General features: G+C 41.3%; 1 protein-coding gene across 1 annotated transcript; it reads right to left on the bottom strand.

Annotated features, from left to right (window-relative positions):
* Nucleotides 1-652: 652 nt before the first annotated feature.
* On the bottom strand, nt 653-7,647 carry LOC143372418 (uncharacterized). Its single transcript, XM_076818562.1, has 2 exons — nt 7,213-7,647; nt 653-2,386 (listed from the first exon to the last, which is right to left on the bottom strand). Exon 2 carries the CDS (start codon nt 2,372-2,374, stop codon nt 653-655), a length of 1,722 nt encoding a protein of 573 aa, XP_076674677.1. The 5' UTR covers nt 2,375-2,386; nt 7,213-7,647.
* Between the last annotated feature and the right edge of the window lie 8,199 nt (nt 7,648-15,846).

The raw sequence follows: 15,846 nt of genomic DNA, 5'->3' as shown, positions 1-15,846 counted from the left end.
AATTTATAATTTTTTTTTAAAAAAAGTAAATTAATTAGATTCCATATTATAATGGATCGTACAATTTGAGGTAATACTAGTCACAATATTGTTCGGTATAATCTTAATAAAAATCTATGGTAGTGTAATAATAATTTCTTATAATAATAAAATATTTATCGTTATGATTAATATAATTTTATGTATTTATGTATACCTACGCATAATTAAATTCTAATAAATAATCACATATCCAAGTGAAATTATCGACTAAATTAATAATGCTATCTATAACAATGAATAATGTTAAACTTGTTTAAAATGTCCTTATGATTAAGATTAAATGCTTTGGTTTTCCTTTTACAAATATAAAACTATAAATATTTTACAAGCTATAAAAGTATTTCCGTGTCAGGGTAACGTAAAATTTTATATTAGTCCATATTAACTGAAGGTGCACACGACGCTGATCTTCTGCGTCCCTGCGAATCACTAGGCTGGGTGGGCGTACTGCTTTGACTGCGTTCTCCAGTGATGCTAATTGAACGCAAATTGAAGTCCCTCTCTTCCTCTCTGGATTGATCTTCTTCCTCCAAGATCTGTGATAACTGCATCCTCGTTACTGGAGTTGCGTTAATATTGGTGTTGATAATTTTTAAACAGCAATTATCATTTATTGTTTCAGACAAGGACTGCGTTGTGGGATCGGTGATTTCGCTGGTTCTTGTAATAACTTGTCCAGTTGCATCAATTTGTGATTCAAGTATTTGAATTCACCAGTCCTAAGATTCGTAATCTTGATTGGTGATAATCTTACCGGATTGATGGTTAGATTACTTTGTTTTCTGAAGCAGCAAGAGTCTTCTGCAATATTATACATATTTATTTTGTGGCTGCGATTCGTGGTGATTTCTTGTGTCGGTTCCAAAATTGTTGATTGAGTGTATCCTTTACACTCTGGTTCCAGACGGATGATTCCAGTAAATTTCAGTTCCACATCCTCAAGATGTGTGCTAGAACATGTCAATGTTAACTCCAAAATTTGGCTGGTTATGAAAATCCATTCATTATTCGCGATGTAATGCCAAATTTCAAGATTGGCTTGGATGGTCTGGGTCTTGCACGACGTTGGTAAAGTTTTGATGGTGGATGTGAACAAAATTGTTTCACATATCGGATCCGCAACTGTTCTGCTCACATGTTTGATATGGCAAACATATTCCTTGACATCCATTTGCACGCAATTCTCGAGATTTTGCAGCTGTGTGTAATATGCCTGATTCGTACTTATGAGGAGATAGGTGAAATCTGTTTGTATATAGGAGTAAATGTTGGTTTGATTATGAGAAATCGGAAGTGGTATTAATTCGTAAAGACTATACGACAATTCTTCAATCAACGGGATGGCAATGGTAAAAATTAAATTTTTATTTTTTATAATTACGCCTACTTTGCAAAGTTCGTTGTATCTATACATATTTGAAAGAGTCAATGTTATTGGCCAATTTTGCCCATTTGGAAGATTAATCTTGTTCAATTCATCGAAAAGACTTTGTGGAGTTATTATTTGTGGATGTAATATGTTACGACGCGCCATAGAAATGGAGGAGATAAATAAATTACAATACTCATCTAATTCAGTAGAAATTTGTGATAACAAATTCAATTGTTCCAAAATCAAATGTTGTCTATAAATATTGCTTAGAATATTGGCAGTGGAGTTAGAAAAATCATTGAGTAATTTGGTATTCTCATTGAGCGTATTTTCATCAAGCTTGAGGTTATTGATACAAGCATTAAAGTCCTGAATAGTATTAGTTATAACTGATATCTGTTGTTTCATTAATATATTAACGTTTTTATTTCCGTTAATTAATGATTCTATAGCTTCTTCATAGTTCTTAGAGTCTTCGGCGTCTGGAGTGCCAAATAACCATTTCGAGATATAGGATGCACCGTCAAATAAACCTCTTTTAACGACTTTACTATCGGCAAATGCTTTATTACCAGCCATATGATTTATGGTTTCTAATTTATCTTTAATTACCGCGATACGTGAGTTTATTATTTGGAGAGAATTCCGGCATGAAGTTACACTGATATCATGAATAGAATATTCATCGCACATTTTTGCAGATTCCGTATAGAATTGAGCTAGCTGATCATATCGTTGGTCAAAGACGTTGAGATCATGATACATCAGTAGGGAATACTTAGAATTTGATAATCTAACATCACCCAATGGATTGTAGTACAAACCCGCGTGATTGTTTAAATGAAATATCTTATAATAAGGATTGTTATTTCGGTTAGCATGATTAGGAATAGGTACTTGAAATATTAGTATTAATAACATAGGAAGTGATTTGAGAAGGAAACTATGATTGTTAATCATCTCTGCTGTCACCTGAAACAAAAGGTTTCAGCATGTTAGTGTGGTAAACTACTAACTTCTTGTTCTGTTGTACTTGAACTGTACTATTGTCATAAATTTGTATTATCTTAAAAGGACCTATGTAATTTGGTGATAGTTTTTTATTTAATCCTTGAGTTACCTGTTTATTCTGTACATAAACTAAATCATCTACCCTGTACTTGTGTTGTTTGATTTTATTATCATAGTATATTTTGGACTTTACTTTTGACGTAATTGAATTATCTCTGGCTACTTTTTGAGTATAATTTAATCTTTGCTTCAAATTAACTATGTAATCGTCATAGGAATAGTTCAATGTCGGTACTTGTGTAATACTACTAGATAAAAATGGTTTATGACCAAAGAGGGTTTCATACGGAGTATGCCCGGTCGATTTATGAGAATGTGTGTTATAAGCAAACATAGCAAACATAATGAATTCATCCCAATCGGACTGTCTATCATTGATATAATGTTTTAAATAATCTTTTAAAGTCAAATGAGATCTTTCTAATGCACCGTTCGTTTGTGGATGGTAAGGTGAAGATAATATGTGTTTTGTGTTAAATAATTTCGTTAAATCCTTGATTAAATGAGACGTGAAATCAGTTCCCTGATCGGATAAAATTGTTTTAGGGATTCCAAAGAGTGTAATAAATCTGGAAAGTTCAGTAGCTACGGTTTGTGACACGTGATTTGGTATAGGAACGGCGTATGAATACTTTGTCAGATCATCCTGCATCGTTAATATAAACCGATTATTATTTAAAGTTTGTGGCAAAGGTCCGACTATATCTATCGCAAGTCTTTCAAAAGGTTTATCTGAAGTGGTGGTAATTTCCATTGGTGCCTTTGAAGGTTTAAAATTTGTTTTATTAACCTGACAAAGGACACTTCTTAATATATCTTTTTATATCCTTTTTCATTGATTCCCATTTATAAAATTCCTTAATCCTTTTATAAGTGCGTAAAAATCCCGAATGTCCTGCCAATTTCGAATCATGATTTTCTTGTAAGATCTTTAAGATTTCTTCCGGTGTCTTTAGAGTAATTCGTTTTCGATCCAAAACAATAGGTTTGATATTTGTATCCTTGAAGAGATACTGTATTATTTCACAGAACATTTCTTTCTTTATATTCTGGTTATTGATGGTTACATCGTGAACATATAGATTACCTGAATAGTTTTCTGTTATGAGATGATCTTTTAAATTTCGTAAAGAATGGAATATGCTCTTGTAATCCAACTTATCAAAATGGAATGGTTTGGATATACAGAGGTAAGTTACTTGAGAATTATTATTCAGTTTAATAGAAGAGTATAATTCATCAGGTTCCTTGATATTAGACATTTCATACTTAGTGCGTAATGCCACGGAATACAAATTATTTTCGTCTAAATCTTTTGAATAGAACATTACATTTGGAAAATGAATTAAGCTATGACATGGAATTGATTCTACCTTCGGAATTTCTAAAGTTTTGTAATGATATTGAATTAAATTTTCGAATGAATCAATGTCTTGGACTATACATATTATTGGAGGACGAGATAAAGCGTCAGCGTTAGAATTGAGCTTTCCCTCCTTATGTATTATTTTATAATTATATTCTTCAAGTTTCAATCGCCAGCGTATTAAACGACTTCCCGGATCTTTACAATTAAATAACCACGTCAATGGTTCGTGGTCAGTAACGACGGTGAATGGCCTACCGTATAAATAAGGTCTAAAATGGTTTATACTCCAAACTATTGCAAGCAATTCCTTCTCAGTAGTATTATAATTTTGTTCACTTCCATTCAATGTTCGTGAAGCATATGCTATTGGGAGATCCGATCCAATAGAGCCTTGACTTAAGACAGAGCCTATTGCATAATTTGAGGCATCAGTTGTAAGGATAAATTCTCGATTAAAATCCGGATATTGAAGGATCGGTTGATGAGTTAATATTTGCTTAAATTTATCATATGATTCTTGCTGTTCAGTGCCCCACTCGAAAGGTGTATCTTTTTTTAATAAAATTGTTAAAGGCTTAGCTAGCTTTGCAAAATCCTGTATAAACTTGCGATAATATCCAATAAGTCCCAGGAAGACTTTGATATCTTTTTGATTTCTAAGAGACGGGTAATTAGCAATTGCATTAATTTTATCTGGATTGGGTTGTACTCCTTTTTCAGATATAACATGCCCTAAATATGCTACCTCATGACGCATGAATTCGCATTTATCAGGCTGTAACTTCAAATTATTTACTGCAAGACGTTCAAAAATAGCTTTTAATTTTTCGGAGTGTTCTGCGATAGAAGAGGCATAAATGACGATATCGTCCAGGTATACGAAACATTGGAGACCCTGCAAGCCTGACAGAACGCGGGCGCGTTCTTAAGTCCGAACGGCATTCTAGTAAACTCGTAATGACCCAAAGGGGTTGTAAAAGCCGTTTTTCGCCTGTCCTGTTCCCCCATCGGTATCTGATGGAAACCAGATGCAAGGTCGAGTGTCGTGAAATACTTCGAGTGTCTCAATTGATCTAGGATTTCGTCTATATTAGGAATTGGATAAGCGTCGCCTACTGTAACGTTATTTAACTGCCTAAAATCAATTACAATTCTCCACTTTTTTTTACCGGAGGCATCCATTTTCTTGGGGACGATCCATAAAGGAGACGACCACGGGGATATGGATGGTTGAATTATACCTTGATTTAACATTCTTTCTATTTGTTTCTGAACTTCAGATTTATGAACTTCAGGATATCTGTAAGATTTCGTGTATATGGGGGTTGGATCAGTGACATGAATCTCATGTTCAATGGCATTTGTAGCTGACAACTTATCATCGGGAAAATAGAATATCTCTTGATACCGAGTACAAATATCTAAAACTGACTTCCGTTCATCGGAATTTAAATGTCCTAATCTAAGGCTCTCCTGTAATAATTTTACTCGACTTGACGTGGGGTTACCAGAATTTAATGATAAAATTGTAGAATTTTTCGGAAGCTGCTCCAAACATACAGAAATCGTTTCTATCTGTTGATCTATGACTCGCGTATTAAGAATGGTGGCATAAGCTCTATTATTTTCATTAACTTTAGTGATGGCCTTACATAGATATAACCCTTTTCGCAACTTCACTTCTGGTATGATACCCTCTTGAATTTCAGGGTTTTTTATCTCGATTTCTATTAATGTCTCCGTACGTGCCTTGAGATTAATTAAGTGCACTTTTGCATCATCAGAATTTTGAGAAACTAATGGAATTGTAGTTGATATCGTTTTAAAAGTAATACTTCGCGATTCGTAATCTATCGTAGCGGATTCTCTTTCCAAAATATCTTTTCCGATCAAGCCGTCGAAAGGGACGTTTGTAGCTTGATTAAGAATATAGAATTTTGCAAGTATAGTACGTTCACGAATCTTTAACGGAATACAGCAACTACCCACTGTCTCTACGGAATTATTTGGGCTAAGACCATGCAAAACAAGTTTATCCTGTGAATTAAATCTAGTTTCTGGCCTCAATTTGCATGCTTTAATAAGAGAAACATTTGCACCAGTGTCTATTAAAAACTTAAGATTGCCATTGATGTCTTTAGAATCTAGAGATGATACTTCAACGAAATCTAGAGTATTTTTACAAATACACATATTTAATTCTCGAACACCTGAAGATTGGAAATCTGATCCTCCCGTGCAGTGTTCGTCACAGGGGATTCCTGACAGTTTAAATGAACTGCTCTGTTATCAGATTGGCTAGAACTACTTGGCTGATTAGCTGATTGTTTCCGTTGATTATCGTTGAATGCTTTTTTCCTACACTCGGATATTAAATGACCTTGATTTTTACAATAATTGCAAAATTTAGTTTGACCAGACGAATTAGAGTTCCCTTGACCCGGAAATCGAGGTTGTGAATACTGTCGATTTGTTTCATTAGGAGATGAATACCGTTGTTGATTATTTTGATAACGATTTTGATTTGGAACTGAAGATTGCACGGTATTAACAGTTTTATTACGTTCGCCACTGGATGATTTAAACCTACATTGTGATGTATCATGATTCATTTTTCCACAAATAGTACAAGCTTGCCGTCTTTTATGATGGTGCATATTTAAAGCGCGTTCTTCAGAAACAGCAGCAGAATATGCTGAATTTAAATTATCAAAATCCTTCCAGCGCAACATTTGTGAAATTTGGGGAGAAGAATGATAGACGAATCTATTTAGAGTTACCTCCTCTACGGCTTTCCTTTTCCCCGGTATTTCAGAAGGATCGCTAGAATATTGTTGAATTGCACTTAAAGCTCTTGAGGATAACTTAATTAATCTTTGATGAAAGCTATTAATATCTTCTGAATATGTTTGTTTGCAATTATTTAAATCCTCCATGATTTGACAATAATGTTTTTTGTCTTGATATAGAATTTTTAATCTTTCCTTTAATTCACTCCAATTATTGAATTTGTGAAAATGCTAATTGTTCTTTTGCATGACCCGATATTTTTGATAATATAAAATATAGTAAAGGAATTTTTTGTCTCAATGATGCGAGTTCATCAGCATTATTGCAATTTGCGATGAATTGACCAAGCTCATATCTATTGCCAGTAAATTCTTTAGGAATTAGATCACATAAGAATTTCATGTCAAATTCTAAGGGAGTTGAATTAGTGAGAGTCTCGGACTCTATAGATGTAGGATTATTGAGAATAGTTGATTGATCGGGTGTATTTGTGAGAGCCATGATGATGGGATATTGAGGACTTCAAGCAATTACCACACAACAAAATTCGAAAATGTACTGCACAAACCTCTATCAGTGAAGGAGTCCTTGGGCGTGCCAATAGTTGACTTCCTCTGCTGTATTGGGTATCTGGATCCGTTGTTGACACGATTATCTCCCGTCACAAAGGATAAAAAATCCACAGGCGAAGAACACTTTAAATAAAGTTTTACTACTCGTTCACCGTCGACAGGTCCTACCGACTGCGCCAAATTTGTGTCATGAACCCGGGGTAGAACAAATTCGAATACTTGCATAAAACGAAACACGTCTTTATTATACAGTATGTTGGAGTATGACTTCACAGTACCAAGAGTCAAAGCTTTCTCAATCTAGAGACGTACTCAGGGATGAACGTCGACAAGTTGGAGAATCCTATTGGTTGTTCTATTGCGAGGGTGTGGGAAATGGAACTGGAAAGGGTAGAAGTGGTAGTCTGGAGAAAGTTCGGTTGTAACGGTTTGAAAAAGAAGGGCCTTGGGGCCTACGGCCTATTCCGCCTGTTTACCGTTAAGTTACGGACGCTCGAAACGGACTAAGGGTCTTAAGAGAGTGACAATGACCAGATGTGCTTAAAAGAGAAAGTCGCGAAGCTAGGTATCTAACATCGCGTATAAGATGTTTGGGAATCTTTGCATACGTCTGACAGAGATAGAAGCAGTCAACGTTCGAGTGGCGCTCCATTGCAAAGTATTCCCTTATCGTATCTTGCTTGTCGCATGCCACGCCATCAAAGATAAAAATGGAATTCGGAAGCGAATCGCTCGGCGGGATGACATCACTGTTATTCGAAAATGTAAAGTAGCCAATTTCATCTATCGGAGTCAATAAATTCTCCAAATACTTATATTTCGGCTGTTGCATCGACTTGGAATACACGTACACGTTCTCGAAGCGGATGCCGAGTGGACTTTCCAACAAGCTGACCAGCTCGTTGGTCTTTACACAATTTGATGGACCACAAATAATACAGCGGATAGTGTTTGGCAGCATGCTACCGTGTCTGCATCTCGTTTTTTTCGGAGACATCATTTGCGATTTATCGTCCAAATTAGTCACGCGTATCGTCACAGGTTGTCGCACGAAACGCATCCTCGCTGTGAACAGTGAAAAATGATTTTGATACGTCGAAGCGGCGATCCGCTCTATTTATAGGCTCGCGCCGAAGCAAAGCAGCTCATTATTCAAAATGCTTCTGATCCTGTCGGATAATTGTGATATTCGAGACCTAACTGCTGAGCAGTTGAAATATATACCAAAGATTATTCTACTGCGAGAGTTTGGCAGACACATCGGTCAGTTGTGGGACAGACCCCGGGCATATAAAAGCCGATTCCGAGGTTCAGCAGTATCGTCGGTGTCTGGAACATTATAATCGCCCTTGGCAGCGAACGCATATCGACGGTCCAGCACCATTGATTAAAAACTGCAGTGAATGTCGCCGAAGAGAGTAAAGAAAGGTTGTGGTCTGTTAAATCGGGCGATAAACGCGGTACCTATCGAATTACATATTCCGGGATATCAGTTTTGCGGTCCAGGAACTCATCTGGCAAAACGATTGGCTAGAGGTGATCAAGGCATCAATCCGTTGGATGCAGCGTGTTGCGAACACGATATTGCATATTCGCGTAGCAACGACCTCGGTAAAAGGCACGCCGCAGATAAGGTTCTCGCTGAGAAAGCGCGAAAACGCATCGTTGCGCGAGACTCGACACTGGGTGAAAGAGGTGCTGCTACAGCTGTTTGGGCAGCTATGAAGGCTAAGACGAAAATCGGAATGGGGATGAAAACAAAAACCCGCAAAAGGACTCCAAAGAAAGCATCGAAAAAGAGGATTCTTTCGGTGGCAAAACGAGGTGGCATATTACCACTTCTCCCGCTGCTAGGGGTTCCAGGACCGTTCGCCGGCGGAGCGGCGGGAATCGCCAAGGCGGTAAACGATAATCAGGCGGCGCAACATCAGCTGCAGGAACTGCAACATCATAATCGCTCAATGGAAGGTCGCTGACTTTATCTCGCACCATACAAGCGGGGACAGGGAATATCGAAACGAAAAAAAAACGCAGAAAAGACAATAAAAATGCCTGTGGGTGTAACTACTGATGCACAATTGGAGGAGTTGGCAAAACGTATGCGTATTCCATTCTTTAGAGGTGTTTTTATGCGCAATGCACTACCTGCTGAAGGAGTGCGTCGAAACGAGAGCGGTATCGTAAATTTGGACAATGTCGAGGAACCGGGGACTCATTGGGTGGCGTATGCGAAGAGGGGGCGTCGAGCTGTATACTTCGACAGCTTTGGCAATCTTCGACCGCCTAAGGAATTGGTACAATATCTGGATAAAGATGTCGTGAAAATCGAATACAATCACGCGCTTTATCAGGAGTACAATCAGAGCAATTGTGGCCAACTATGTCTACGCTTTCTACAAACGATTGGCCGCAAATTTAAGGATTGACTTCTCACCACTTTGATTTAGTACTAGTCGAGCAGTTTCCCGGAATATGTCGTTAACATTCACTCTAACCGGCAAGAGTAGCACCCTCGCGGTGAGCTACTTTCCGCCCATAGATTTTAGCGACGATGATTACGAGCTTGGTCTAACAACCTTTGAAACTTATCATACAATACCGAACATGGACTCGAGCAACGATAAATTTTACATCGCCGTAAACTATGATGTCAACAGCAGCGTTGATTATTCGATTACTCGAACTGTATCCTCAAAATCTCGGTGGCACCGAGGACAACAATGACGACGGTGACAACGATATGTATCCTATAGTGTTGCGCACTAACAACAACACCATGAAAAGCGAGCTGTACTGTCGGTTCGCCGTAGACTTTACAAAACCCAATAACATTGGATCGTTACTGGGATTCTCGAAGAATCGCATATTAGAACCGGGACAGTGGCACGAATCGGACGGTCCGATTAATATTGTTGCGAGCACCCTTTGGTTGGAATCCAAGGCCTGCTGGTGCTCGTGACAAGAACAAGAGGACAGCGAGAAGAAGACGATCGGATCGATCGCCTGTCAAGCTGTCATTCGATAGCCAGACGCCATTACAAGCAGACGCATCGACATATACATATTTCTTGCGTATTTGTGATTACATTCGGTTTATCTGTTACCCTGTTTCTGTTAATATTCTATTACTTCTATTGTACCTTTGTATTAAATGTCTACTATGCCGAACCGAAACTATAACAATGGTGTCAGAAGTGGGATGCCCACTCGGAGTGGGATGTCCACTCGCGCATCCGCGGCCTCTTCAAACATTTCTCCTTCAGCGACGGGGGATCCCTCCATACAGGAACTTCTCACCTCCCTCCAGTTAAGCATCGTGGGACAGATGCGGGAACAGCGGAGGGATGACGAGGCCCGCTGGCAGAGAGAAGACCGTCGCAGAGAAGAGAGGGAAGCCGCTGACCGACAGACACAAGCGGCTTTCGAGGCACGCATGGCGAATATGGAGGAGCGAATTCAGGTCGTAACCGCTTCGTTACAAAACAGCTGTAGTTCGGTTGGTAGCGGCGCGAACCCTCAGGGTGGGGAGAATGTGCCTGTTGTAAATAGTGTTGTAAATTGTGTTCCACCGGCGCATGTCCCCGCACCCGTCAGTGTGCCCGCCGCTGCTTCTTTGTCGGAACCGCACGTTCTCAGTTTGGGATACTCTGTGAAACCGACAATATTTGATGGGAAAAATTCGTGGGAGGAGTATAAGGTGCAATTTGAGACGATCGCGCGCGCGAATGGTTGGAATGACCAAAAGAAGGCTACAGCCTTGATCGCTTCTCTCGAGGGCTCTGCGAGGAGCGTCCTCACGACGCTCTCCGCTGCCCAATGTGAAAGTTTCGCAGAATTGGTTTCGGCACTCGAATTCCGCTACGGGGCGAAAAATCTGTCCAATTTGAACTACGTACTCTTCCAGAGCCATAGGCAGCGGAGAGATGAAAGCATCTCCTCGCTCGCCACCAAAATCGAACGTTTAGCGTAGTCCGCGTTCGCCGACTGCCCGGTGGAAACCCGTGACAAGCTCGCCGCGTCTCAATTTGTGACGGCATTGTCAAGCTCTGCCATGCAACGGGAGCTGCGGCTCGGCGGGTTCACGTCCCTAAGAGCCGCGGTGACTAGAGCACTAGAAATTGAGGTCGTGGAAGCGATGTCTCGCGGCCCCTCAGTCGAGTCACGAGAAAGATACTCGGAGAAACGGAAGGCTAAACCCTCCGAATTTACAAGGTTCCCGGAAAAGAGGAGGAGGACCGACAAGCCCGAGCACCAGAACGACGACACATCAAGGATTACCTGCTGGCTCTGTGGCAAAACGGGCCACGTTCAAAGGGATTGCTTCAAGGCCAAGAACGGCCGGACCAACGGCGCCCCCAGGAGACCCAACTCGGGAAACGGGAAGCGGACGGTGTAAGGGGGAGACGCCGGACCTTGAGGAGCAGTCCCCCGATCGTCAAGAGTGTAGCGATGCGGGAGGCGACTGGAGATCCAGAAATTCCGTACGAGGAAACATGCGTATGTGGAAAAATTGCGGGGAAACCCTGTAGAATTATCTTAGACACGGGTTCCCCCGTTAACCTTCTGGACAAGGAGTTGTGTCCGTCGAAGGGCATCGTCCGGACGAGACTCGACATTTGTTCCACTACGGGTGAGAAAATTAAAGTCTTCGGTAAGAAGAGCTTGGAAGTCAACATCGGAGGACTTTCGAGCGTAGAAGACTTCTACATCGTAGACATGGTGGAGAAGTGCATCCTGGGAGCAGCGTTCCTAAAAAAACACGGTTGCAGCATCGACCTGTCCCGGAGTGTGATGTGCCTTCCCGGCAAACCGGAGATACGCCTGGGCGAGCCGACCGCCGAGAAGAAGCGGCAGGAAGAAGAGAAGGAAACGGTCGTCCCACAGCATTTGGAGGAGCTGTACACACGTTGCTCGTCAGGTTTGTCAGAAAGCCAGAAGAAGCTGTTTGCTGACCTGCTCTATGAATTTCAGGATGTTTTCGCCACGGATTCGAACCAGATCGGGAACTGTGATCGGGTGAAACACACCGTTAACACTGGAGACTACCCACCCATAAAACAGGCGCCGCGGAGGCTGCCTCTACATCGTCGAGCAGAGGTGGAAGAACTGCTCCGGAAGATGAAGGCCAAGGGCGTGATCGAAGAGTCACGGAGTCCCTGGTCCTCTCCGATCGTCCTCGTAAAGAAGAAGGACGGGACCTTAAGATTCTGCGTAGATTTCCGACGCCTGAACGAAATTACGAAGAAGGACTCGTATCCTCTTCCCCGGATCGAGGATACCCTGGACGCACTCGCCGGATCTTCGTGGTTCTCGACTGTGGACTTGCAGAGCGGATACTGGCAGATCTCTATGGACAAAAAGGATCGAGAGAAAACTGCTTTTTCTGTAGGAACAGGATTGTGGCAGTTCAAGGTGATGCCCTTCGGATTGTGCAATGCCCCCGCAACGTTCGAACGCCTGATGGAAGACGTACTACAAGATCTGACCTGGAAGATCTGCTTAGTTTACTTAGACGACATCATTATCTACGGGAGTGACTTCGAGCAGGAGCTCGAACGCCTTCGAGCAGTGTTTTCGCGCCTACGTCGAGCCGGACTATTGATGAGCCCCAAGAAATGCTCCTTCTTCTGCCGAGAAGTGAAGTATCTGGGCCACATCGTCACCGAGAGCGGAGTCAAGACGGATCCAGAGAAGATCAGAGCAATATCGGATTGGCCACAACCGAAGAATATCACGGAATTAAGAAGTTTCCTCGGATTGTGTACGTTTTACCGAAAATTTGTGAAGTATTTCTCCAGGATCGCCAAGCCCCTGCATCGCCTCACTGAGACCAAGCAGGATTACCGTTGGACCGAAGAATGCCAAGATGTTTTCCAGGAGCTGAAGAAGAGACTCACCGGAGCCCCGGTACTAGTTTGGATACCGGGGTGTGAATGTAAAAAACGAGTCAACATATATACATAACAATAACAACGTATATTCAACAATTAACCAAAGTGAATACAGAATAAGAAGTTTAACGGACACGAAGCGTTCGGTACGGAGTTCCGTGAGGTTCTGTGTCTTCTCCTTGGCGTTTTAACGAACGCCCGAAAATTCCCGGACGGGGAAAACAAATTTCCCACGCGCCCCAAGGTTGTGGAAGAGGACACGCTGTCCTTAACACTTCGCCAGGGCTCTGGCAACCATCATTTTATTGCCCTAGCCCTCGAGCTCGACCACCCGCAGTAGGCACTCGAGCAACCGACCGTTTTAGGCCTAAGAAATAAATAAAACTTTCTCCCGGCCTACAGTCCGCTACACTACCCCCTTACCAGTGATAACGCTACAGGGGTAAGAAACAACATTGACTTATAATTGTATACGTACGAATCGTTCATAAGATTCACACTACATCATACATAGAAGTCAGTCGTAAAGCAAAGTAAAATCATAATACTAAATAATGTGGATGAATAGCCTACATTACACTAATATAATATCCTTATAATACTTACTATAGCATATTCTTACAATACAAAATATAATACACTTACACTACAATATAATGCGATACGACACGATTCAATCAGATCCCAACTTGTAACCGCTCGGGAAATCGTACACGTCTACCAGATCGTGTTTTAGAACCGTCATCTGGTATTCGTAAATCGTTTTTGTCCGGTCGTGTCGTTTGTACGTCGTCGTGTAAGTCGTTGTTGTCAGTTTGGGGTGTATTTGACGGTTGATAATTATCATCGTCAGCGAAAATGAAAGCTGGTTTCAACCTATCGTTGGAAACCCTAATCCGTTTCCCTCTAATATCAATAACGCAATTCTTATCACCGCGCTGTAACACCTCAAATGGTCCGTCATAAGGGGATTGTAAAGGGCCTTTGACAGCATCATGACGCACAAATACGTGCGATGACGTGGCGAGCTCTTTAAAAATAAAAGTTTTTCTTGTGCCATGTCGCCTAACGGGTGAGGGTCTAAGTTGTTTCATGCGGTTCCGTAACTGAGTAACAAAATCGGAAGATCCCTCAACACCATTTGACATGAAAAACTCGCCAGGCAATCGCATGCCTGCACCATAAATCATTTCTGCCGCTGTAGCCTTCAAATCCTCCTTAAATGCCGACCGAATACCTAACAGGACTACAGGTAAAATTTCTACCCAATTTTCGGTCGCGTGACATTTTATAGCCGCCTTGAGCTGACGGTGAAACCTTTCCACCATACCATTTGCTTGTGGATGGTACGCGGTAGTCCTTAAATGTGTCGCGCCAATTAACTGTGATAGCTCTTTAAATAAATGAGATTCGAACTGGCGTCCTTGATCTGTTGTAATCCTCAACGGCACGCCAAAACGAGCAATCCAGATATTAAGAAACGCTTTTGCAACGGTTTCCGCGTCAATTTCTGCGATTGGTATAACTTCTGGCCAGCGAGAGAAACGATCTACACACGTTAAACAATATCTACAACCCTTAGACATTGGCAACGGCCCTACAATGTCAATATGCACGTGTTCGAACCTGCCAGAATCTTTAAAGTCTACTACAGGAGTTGTAATATGTCGTGTAATCTTCGCTCGCTGGCAAGGAATACAATGTTTTGCCCATTCCCGGCAATCTTTATTTATTGCAGGCCATACAAAGCGTTCTGTTATTAACCTTTGTGACGCCCGTATGCCTGGATGCGAAAGCCCGTGAAGGGAATCAAAAAACGCCCGGCGTAATGATTTTGGGACAAAGGGTCTAATTGTTTCGTTAGCCGTATCGCAATATAAAGAAACCCCAAACGCAGGAAAATGGACTTTCCTAAGCCGAAGTGCCGACGACTCAGATTTTAAAATTTCCTTAAGCTCTAAATCTTGCTCTTGTACCTGCTCGAGTGCCTTATAATCTGGGGCTGGTGTTATAGCCTCCACTCGCGACAATACATCTGCTACGGTGTTCTCGACGCCTTTAATATGCCTAATATCCGTTGTAAATTGACCAATGAAATCTAAATAACGGAACTGGCGCGGCGAGCATTTGTCGAGCTTTTGCTTAAAAGCGAATACCAGCGGTTTATGGTCCGTATAAATCGAAAAATCGCGGCCTTCGATCGAATGTCTAAATCGCTTAACTGCTTTATAAATCGCTAGTAGTTCGCGATCATAGGCGCTATATTTCCGCTGGGCAGAAGAAAGAGCCTTCGTATAAAAGGAGAGGGGTTGCCACATGTTATTCACGAACTGCTGTAAAACAGCTCCAATGGCATAATCTGATGCATCTACCGTAATATTAATTGATGCGCCAGGTACCGGATGCACCAGTATCGTAGAATTGGCAAGACCCTCCTTTACATCTTCGAAAGCTTTCTCTGCTGCTTCTGACCACGGCACGAGTGTATTACCCTTTTTAGATCCCTTGAGCAGGTCATTCAAGGGCTGCATCAAATTTGCGGCGCCAGGTATGAACCGTCGATAAAAATTAACCATACCTAAAAATTTTCGAAGCAATTTTATTGTCGTGGGCTTCGTGAAATTTACTATCACTTCGACGCGTTCCGCCGAAGGTTTCATACCGTCCCGGTTAATGGTATACCCCAAGAAGTTAATTTCTTTAACGCCGAAAATGCATTTTGCAGGGTTTATTACAATA

This window comes from Andrena cerasifolii, chromosome 8, assembly GCF_050908995.1.
Source record: "Andrena cerasifolii isolate SP2316 chromosome 8, iyAndCera1_principal, whole genome shotgun sequence".
Taxonomy (NCBI): domain Eukaryota; kingdom Metazoa; phylum Arthropoda; class Insecta; order Hymenoptera; family Andrenidae; genus Andrena; species Andrena cerasifolii.
The sequence above is the reverse complement of the archived record's forward strand: the minus strand, read 5'-3'. Positions and strand labels throughout refer to the sequence as shown.